Genomic DNA, 9,465 nt, shown 5'->3' on the forward strand with positions numbered 1-9,465 from the left:
CATTCCTCCGACGCCAAGAAGAACTCAGCCCAGTCCCTGTCATTCAGCTGGATGCTGTACTCGAAGTTATCCATGCCTGCAGCAGCAAAGCAAGGGGAGGGGGCCGGAGAGATCAGGGCGTGAGGAGGGGGGCACCAGCATCAGCAGACATAGCTGAGCTGTATGCCCCTAACCCTTTCCCCTCCCGGGGTTCCTGCCCTGCTTCCCCGCCATCCGCATTCACTCCTCCTCACCCGTTTCCAGCTGAAATCAGTGGGAGGCAAGGGCAGCTCCTGGCAGATTCAGCAGGACAGGGATTGCCGTGTTGGACCACAACCCAACCGGCAGTGAGAGAGACCGCCGCTACCCCCCTCAGGTCCCTTCTGCCTCTGCTCCCCGAGCACAGACAGCAGCACAGAAACTTCGGGATTCTCTCCACAGCAGCATCGCACCTCACATACCCCTTCCCTACTCCTTTTGCTTACAACCCATTCAAAAATGTGGGGGATTTACGCTCTCGAGCATTCCTGCTGCCATGGCATCGTGCATGACGGTAGCATGAAGCACAGTCCAAACGAGGACATTTCAGCAAGCCACGGCAGCCCCTTCCATACCTGTGGCTTTTGGGGAGGGAAGATGCAACAGAGCCCAAAACCAGCAGGGGGGATCCAGGGGGATCCAGCGGTAGGAGAAGAAGCAGAAAAGATCGCAAAGCTGCACCCTACCTGTACCACAGCCTAAGCTGGTGATGGAGCCATTCAAAGAGCCACACAGGAAAATCCTCCCGGCACAACATGATGCCGTACCCTTGACGGGGGCAGAGAGCTCGGCTCCAGCACGGATCCATTCAGAGGCTAAAAATAGACCCCGCCCCCCCCCAGTGTGTCACTTGAGATGGGAGTGTGATGGGTTCCGAGAGGGCAGGCCCATATTTAGAAGCTGGCAGGGAAGATGTGAGGGTGGCAGCCAACGCGTTTCTGTCCCGCAGCCTTTGGGGTATCTGGGACCGCTCCCGATGCTCCCCGCTCGCTTCTGCCCTCTGCATGGGGTTGCTCGGTGGGATGGCCGGCAGAGAAGGGGTCCAGGCCCAGGCCACAAAGCTCCCAGCCTTTAGTACAAGGAGGAGCATGACGTCGGGTTGGCAATGACCGTTCTTTTTTTTTCAGCATACCCACCTCTTTGCCTCAGTCTGTAGGTTACCCATTTCTCGGGCGACAAAACCGTGCCTCAGGGGCACCGTTCGCCTATTGACGGCGCTCCTAGGGCACCTGCCGCCAGCCTACTGCGGATTTACATCAAAAGATCGCAGCCAGCGTGGCGGTCTTGCGACAAGCCTTGCGTGGTGCCTGGCAGCCGTCCCACGCCGCCCAGGAGCATCTGGCGTGGGTGGCAGAGGGAGAGAGGTTGGAGACTCAGGATGAGCCCGGCACGAGGGAGTTACAGGGGAAGCGACCGGCTGAGGGTGGCCTGATGGGTCAGCAACCGGGGCCAGAAATAGCCCTCAGCTCCTGCAAGTCCCGGAGCCTGCCTCCCACCGCATGCCCTCCCCTGTCCCGGGGGGGCCAGAAATAGATGCCCTGAAGTAGCTGCCTGCAGCACAGCACCCATAAGCCTGAGTCCAAGTCCAGCTCCAGCCCCTGCTGCCCAAGGGCTCCGACCACCCCTGGGGTCAGCAGGCTGCTGGAGACGCCAAACCGGAGATGGCGAGCCGTGTAGGGGATACGTGAGCCGAGAGGCCCCCACGTGCTCCGCAACCGCCTCGGGGGTCCTCGGCAGGGTCGGGGTGCCAGCCCTGTCGCACTACGTGCTCCAGGGAGCCCGGGGACCCTTGCCCTGCCCTGCCAGCACCCACCATCCCGCGGGAAGGAAGCTCCCCGTCGTGGCTGCCTTCACGCACTGCACTGCCGGGGAGCGAGCCAGAAGCACGCAGCCCACCGGCAGCTGGAGCAGAAGCGCGCTGCCCCGCGCCGCCGGGTCAATATTGATCAGGACACGCTTCCTTTCTCCGCGCTCCAGCCCAACGCACTCAGGGAGCTTGTCGGGCCGAGAAAATATGGAAGGAAAGAGGTCTGCTGTCTTCCCGTCCTATCTCATTTCTGATCTGGCTACACCCTTCTCCATCTCCCCCTCACACGCGCTTGCAGACGCAGAAGGGAAACCAACTGGCTTCCTTTTCTTGGCTGCAGTCAACTTCCTTCCCTTTGAGTCCGGCAGCCGGGGTTAGTCAGAAAAACCTTTAAACTCTGCCTTGCAAACCGCAGCAGAGAACATAAAAGAGACAGAGGCAGCGAGGCGGAACTGGAAGCCAGCAGCGGGCTGGCGTCCCGTGTTATCGGTGTCACATTTAAACCCAACGCCGGAGCGGCCGCACACACCAAACCCAACAGGAACTGCACACACCCCACCACACGTTCCGCCCTGGCCTCAGAGACACAAACAAGTCTCGGCGCAGGAGACATCCAAGTATTTATTTAGCTGTCCAGGGTAAAGCCCACACGCTGTCCTTGGGGAAATTACGCATCTGCTAGCGCTTCCCTGCCTTCCTCTGGGGGGGCCATAAAAGTGCAGCGTGGACTTCAAGGACGAGGCACGCTGCCCCGAGCCACGCAGGCTGCAGCAGGGGCATTATGCCGTCTGCGAAGGACGTGCAGCCGTCGCAGCCCGGGCGAGACCGTCTCCGATTACCTTCTGGCGTGTGGTGCGTGACCCTGCGCTTCTCTGGGATACCTGGCTCCAGCTTTCCAGAGGAGCTGATGCCAAATGCAGGGATGCTGCAGGGCTGCTCCAGCACCTCCGGACCAACGTGACCGGCGGATGCCGCCTGCCAAGCCACGGGCAGGCGGGCACAGGCCTCCCCATCGCCTCCCAGCACCTCCAGTATTGACGCTTTGGTATTAAGGACATTATATAAATAACTAATGTCAACGTGTAATTAGAGAAGGGCCTGAAATAAAGCAGCAGATGAGGCCTCTCTCTGCCTGATGACATAGGACACAGCGTGGGAGAAGGAGCCAGAATCAAGGGCATGGAAAAGGGAGCTAGGCAAGAAAACTGGAGTGCCATGGAGGGGCACTTCTTTTGGCATAAAGACCCCTTCTGCGGCTTCAGGCTGCACATTCGTTACTCCCAGTGTAAAGGGACTTCAACAAACTGGCAGGGGGGAAAGGAGCTATCGGAGCTATATAGAATAATACTCTAAGATAAGCAATTTCCTATCCAGGAACCTCCATTTGGGAAAATTCTACCTTCACAGAGCTTTTAAAATCAGCACTAAAACATCACGAGTGTGGGGGTTTTGGCTGAATTCACCGCCGAGACAACACAGACAATGCAGAGAAATGTGGGTCTGATTACAAACATATCCTCCCTGCCCTGATCTAGACCCATCACATGCTGTGTGTTAGAGGAGGAAGAGAGTGATGAGTTTGCAGGAAAAGCAATGGAAAGAAAAAAAAAAAAACCTATAATGGGAAGAGAATTACGTCCACAGCTTCAGGAGCAAGACTACGTTGGCCCTTGCTGCTTCCCACTGCCTGGGATAGACAGCTCTATTTGTGGCCTTTTTCTCATGCCGCCTTCTGCTTTGGCTTGATCATCAACCTTCAACCTTGGTCACTGACATAGCATGGCCTTGTCTGCCCATCTCTGGCTGATCCCTGGACTCTGGTTTTCTGCTGTCACAGCATCAGCCTTCCATCTTGTCATCTCCCCCCCGATCTGATTCATTTCTCCCCTTCCATAAATTCCTGCGAGGTACAAACTGCCACATAGATAGCTCAGCCCTTCATCTCCAGGAGTAGGGAATGTTGAGCTGCTCAGGTACAGCTTTGACCTTGCACTGCTAACAGCCATGAGACCTCCCTGGTGACGGGGAGAGCAAACAGGGAATTTAGATCTACCCCAGAGAAAGCCTGGGAGCACCAGTTACTCCATGCTGAGGAAGGGGTTAAGTCTGCATTGAAACTCAGAGTGCAATGAAGCCGTAACCACCAGTCTGGTTTTGCTGGTTTGGGGGCAGGTGAGCGGCTAGGAATTATCACCCCCAAACCATAAGAGGTCTGCATTGTTTTTGCCTAAACGCTTTAACTGTTTCATTGGGATTTTTTTGCCTGCAGCTCACTCCCCAGGCTCTCTTAAAATTCAGGCCCATGCTTCCCAAGCAGCCAGCAGCAGGCTCACTCAAAGGTCAGCCTGAGCTGACTTGAAACCCAGCCTGCACTTGCCTGAAACTCTGCCAAGCTCTTCCAAAAGGCTTGTATCCTGGCCTGAGTTTCGGGTTGCTAATCCAAGTCTCGCTGGGTTTCAGGTTTCCGTGCAAGCTTCGGCTTTGCTCTACGCAAGAACAGTCTCAGGCCACATCTACGCCGTTGGCTGGACCCTTCCTGCCGGGGCAGGGGTGGCAGCAAGGCGGCCACCTCCATCGCCAAGAAAGAGGAGACAGGGCAAACCGGGCACACGGCTGCCTCGGGGGCACAGGACACAGATGGGCTCAATATCCATAACCCTGGACTCACCATCCCTGAGGGGCAGGTTCTGCAATTCCCCAGCTTTGCCTCTCTCCGGCCGCTGCCAGCCACAGAAGCAGCTGCTAGCTGTCGGAGGACAGGCTAGACCTGAACTGGCCTGAAGCTTAGCAGTGCAAAGTTAGCCCACTGCCTTGTTTTAATCCAAAGTGTAGCGCAGTAATGCCAGACTAGCGCACGGTCTGTTGTGGCTGTGGTGTTTCTGGCTCGGCACCAGCAGCCGTCAGGCCAGGTGAGTGCTGTCAGGTCACAGCCATCTCACTTTTCACGTTGCTCACTGATGTGAAACAAACCAAGCATGCCAAGCTCTCTGCAAGTCATACCCAGACAGATAGGGCTATTCTATTTATTTTTCACAAGTCCTGAAAAGAAGCCGCTGGGCTGAAGTTCCAGCTCACAGCAATCAGAGTTTCACCACTGAACCCAACAGGATCAGTATTTTACCCGTGGAACTCATTTTTCCTGCCATTTCCACTAGATGTCACTTACAGCTAGAAAGTTAGCAGTTTCCCTAGATTTTTAACCTCCTGACGCGCAGGTCCATGTTAATCCTAAAAAGGTCTCTTAGATGTCCAGGATATTAGGACTGTAATGGTATTAGAGCAGGCAGGATTGCAGGCTGTAAGGGAGGGGTGCAGGGGAAGCTGACATCTCCCCAGCACCCCATCCAGCTGGCGTGGTGCCTCTAGGGGAAAGGAAAAAGCTGCGTTCCATAAGGCTGGAAAAGCAGGGTCTTTGCTAGCACCGACCTGTGCATGTCGGGAGTCTCTACAGCAAGCCTGTCCTGCTTTGTGCTGCAACGTTAGGCATCCAGTGATCCACGCAGGTAGGTCACCAGCTGCCACGTGTGGGTGTCCAAATCTCTGAAACAGCAGGCAGCAATGTATCTGCAGTCACCGACCCATCCTAAGCGCTTTGGGGTAAGGCCTGTTCTGCCTTTGCACATGTGAGATTCTTGGCCCTGAGCAGGGGCTCAGCGCTGCTGCTGCAACACGAGGCAGCAATACCAGTAGCATTACCAGTACGGCGCTGGGGTCACAGCACAGCCCAGGGCCAGGACCACTCCAAACAATGACAGCAACAAAAAAAAACCATTGGCATCTCCATCCTAGCGCCAAAGCAGCTGCCTCCTTTGCCCCAGAAGGCTGTCACACACCCAAGTGCTGGCTCAGACCTTTCCTTCAGGGCTTTTCTTCATATGCAAACCAGAGGGGTGCAGGCAGCCCAGGGCATTGCTGAGCCATCCCTTACACCTACCGCACCTGCAGCAGGACCTGTGTCCCCTCCCCACCACCTGGTTTCCTTCACAATCCCACCAGCAGGCTGAGCTGGGGGGGGGGCAGCTCCTCTCCTTCCCGGGGGGGGCTGCCGGGGGCTCAAGGGCAGGACCAAAGACCCCTCTGTGTGTGCTCCCCCCTCCCCGTGCTGCCCCTGTCCCAGCATGGGACCGAGTGAGATTGCCCCTCTAGCTTTTGGCATCAGGGTCTCTGCAAGACAGATGCCACTGTATCAGCTGTGGTACTTTGGGAAGTCCCCCCCAAAATGGTACTTTGGGCGATCCCCCCCAAATTGGTATTTTGGGCAATCCCAGCTGGGGATGAGGAGGTCCTCAGACCCATGTGGTAAAGGCATAAAGCAAAACTCACGGCAGCACGAGCTGGTGTCTTGGGCCACCTCTTTGGTATTATTTTTTCTCCCGCATCCAACATTGGGAGGTGAGGGAGAGAGGCTGCTTTGGGCTGGAACAGGGGAGGGGAAGGCACGCTGACCCTGGCCCTCAGGAGCAAGAGCAAGCTCCGGGATGAGATGCGGAAAGAGAGAAGGACCCGAGACTTTCTCACGGAGCATCAACTTGGAGAAGCTCTCCCCTCCCCATTCTGGCTGTGGGCCTGGAAAGGGCAACGGTAGCTGGACCTGCAGCCACAGCTCCATTTTCTGTCCAAGTCGCTGATTAATTATGTTTTGGGTTGCGAGGGCCTCCCCTCCCGCCCCAGCCCCAAATGCAAGCTGTTCCGCATCTGCAGGACTCCGTCAGTCCTCAAGGTCCCCAGTTCTTCACCCCTGCGCTGCCCACCCCCTTCCAAACAGATCCCATTCCCAGCTGAACGGGGCACGGCGGTTGTGTTATTCTAACTCCCAGCGTATCGGCCACTCCGCTGATCTCAGCCCACCCACTGTCAGCAGCTTCAAAGCGCAAAGGAGAGGTCGAGTTGCAAGCACAACAGACACCGGTAGCTCCTCGCACACGGCTGCTCTGCTCACCCTCTCCCGAGGGCCAGAATGTCCGGGAGCAAAGGCTCCAGCTCCTGGGGAGGCTGCCTTGTGCAGCACTCCAGTCTGGCTTGAATTAAATCAGCCTTGGAGAGCTGATGACATTAACCCTCTGAAAGCTGAGGCTGTAAAACAGGAATCCCCAAACGCTTTTTTTGTTACGGAGAGCCGCGCGCCCCTCTGCCCGCGGAAAGTGCTTTCAAAGCAGCTAGAGACTTGCCAGCGCTGCTTACTGCAGCAAGGGATAGGGAAACTCGTGCCAGCTGTTGAGGAGTGAGCTGTGCCAACAAGCAGCACTGCAGAGCGTTTGCACTGTGCAGGCTGATCCCCAAAGCCGGAGGAGTCCAAATGCCACTGTCAAAAAAGCTAAAGCTCTTTGCAAGCTGAAGGCTCCCAAGGACCTGACTACCTCATTCACCTGCTTTTGCAATACGCTGCCTTCAGTCACCTGTGAATTAAAAGTCCCAGTCCTCCAAAGAGCTCTTTCCAGGGAGTTAATTTGTCTCCACGTTTTGAATACAAAAGCCCCACAGAGAATAATGGCCAGGAAAATAACAACCGGTGGTCCTTATCTCCTCAGGTTGAAGGTTATTACAGAGGTTTCTGAGACAAAATTGGGATTAGAGCTGGGCCAGCACCGCAACGACAATTCTTGATTATCCATTTGAGTGCTTAAGGCAGCGTGTGTGCTTGGAGGCCTCCCACCAGCGAGGGTAGAACAGCAAATGTAAACCCTGAGTCGGGACAAAGCAAGGAGCCTTATTTACATCCTCCTAACACCTAGAGCTCCTGCCTGCCTGGGGGGGGGGCTGATTCTGCTGGGGGAGCCCAGCGCAAGGGAGAAAAGCTGCACGGGACATGGAAAGAACAGTCAAACATGAGGTCACAGGAGATGCAGAAGCGCAGGGCTGGGACGCAATGTTCCAGCGATCACTGGCGTCCCAGTTTTGGTGGCAAAATCAGAAATCGGAGTCTGGCTGGCTCCAGGGGCCCATACGCTGCTCTTGTCCACTAGACTGGGACGGCTCAACTGGCCTTCACAAGTCCTGATCTTAGCTGTAGGATGCCTTTGTAGTCCTGCGGTCAGGGAACAGAAACATCTGGGCACGATTCCCCTGCCCTATCTGCAAAGCATAAACAGTGATTAGGGACAGAGAGTTATTTGGGACCATTTAGCTGTGCTGTGCACATGCAAGCGAGCATATCCAAACACAGTACCATCTTATGGAGAGGACAGGTCCTCCCACCGCTTTCATCTTCACTTGCTCCCTGCTTATGACTGCTCAAACACAAGTCAGGTCAGTGCTGGCCACCCTAACGTCTTCTTACTCCCCTTAACTGGGTCTGGGAGCTCCCACACTTTCAGCTTGAGCCGGATGAGCGTGCTGCCTTCATGAACGCAGAGCGGCTTCCTTACAGCAGGCTTCTCTGCCTTTGCTCCTGCACTCATCTCCAGTTGCATCACCCCATGTTCAAATCTCCGTATTTTCCAGCACAAAGACCACTGCCCCCGAAGCCCACACATACTGTACACAGTTTGCTGGCCGTGGATCAATCTGCCTCTGAGCAGAACCAAACAAACCCACCTCCCTCTATCAGGCTATTGTCTTTTGAGGAAATGTTATTGTTCCAGTCTTGGAACTACTGCTTCAGCCAAACCCTTCCACAGCAGTGATTTCTTCCCATCTTCCTGTCTCTCCACGCCACATCTGGGAATCCTGTTTTAAGCGTGCATTTTTTCCTCCCCTTCTTACTGAAAGTAAGATATTTCTTTGCCCTATCCTTTGTGAGTGGGGTGGATGTGTAGCTTGCATTTATATTTGCATACCAGCTATTTGGGTTCTGACTGGGGACTGGGTGTTTCTGAGCTATTGAGTTCCTTTGCATGCTGCAAAAATTCTTGTGCTGCTTTGAAAAGAACTTAAGGTAGCAAATCCTGGCCTGGGGTTATAAGGAAGACTATGTTTTTCAGCTCCAGTCAGGCTTTTTACTGGTGAGGGCACAGAGAAGGCAGTTCCAGGACCCATGCGCTGGAAAATAGGTGAGGAGGTCTGGGGTGTATTTTAGGTCACCCCAGCCTTTTTGCGTGACCTTGCTTGGGACTTACCCTCTCTACTTGTGTTTCAGTGCCCTGGCCGTAAAACAGGGATGCAATAGCTCCTTTGCCTGTTCAGCACATCGGCACTGGCACCCTTTCCCCTTCTGCACTGTGCCAAGCACAACAAAGTGCCACTCTGGACCGGAGCCTCCAGACACTGCTGTAATAACAGTGCTAATAATAATGACAGCCCAGATGCACAGCACTAATGGAAATCTCTGTGCTACCTGGGGCTGCCAATGACTAATCTCTGGCCATTGATTTAGCAGCTGAGACCAAGCTGAAGAGACAATAACAACTGCAAAGACAGGAGCAGGCACCAGAATTACAGCTGGAGTGAGATGAAAGGCTCGGGAGGAGCACGGTCTACCCCTTCTCTCTTGCAGCGGCGCGTAGGACTCCTCTTCGCTTTGATAGCCAAGTCGGTCGTAGAAATACGGCATTTCTACCTCACGTCGACCCCATCTGAAGCCAGTCCTGTCCGCAGCCGCGACCATTACCTGACCTGAAAGCAGCCCTGTCTCCCCCATCCCTACCCGTCAGTGGGGCAAGACCCCCCCCGTGGGCACCGCGGGACGAGGGGGTACCCGGCGG

The 9,465-nt window shown here is 55.3% G+C and overlaps 1 protein-coding gene across 1 annotated transcript in view; it reads right to left on the reverse strand.

Moving 5' to 3' along the window:
* The window catches only part of LOC104838027 (PGC-1 and ERR-induced regulator in muscle protein 1-like), a 14,173-nt gene extending 5,938 nt beyond the window's left edge, over positions 1-8,235 (reverse strand). Inside the window, exons 1-3 of the mRNA XM_010577535.1 lie at positions 8,103-8,235; positions 5,760-5,933; positions 13-76 (exon numbers count right to left, since the gene is read on the reverse strand). Coding sequence (XP_010575837.1) covers positions 13-76; positions 5,760-5,933; positions 8,103-8,235 — 371 coding nt within the window. The remainder of the gene's footprint in view (positions 1-12; positions 77-5,759; positions 5,934-8,102) is intronic.
* Positions 8,236-9,465: the final 1,230 nt, after the last annotated feature.

The sequence above is a fragment of the Haliaeetus leucocephalus genome, unplaced genomic scaffold, assembly GCF_000737465.1.
Source record: "Haliaeetus leucocephalus isolate CR32 unplaced genomic scaffold, Haliaeetus_leucocephalus-4.0 Scaffold556, whole genome shotgun sequence".
In the NCBI taxonomy this organism is placed as follows: domain Eukaryota; kingdom Metazoa; phylum Chordata; class Aves; order Accipitriformes; family Accipitridae; genus Haliaeetus; species Haliaeetus leucocephalus.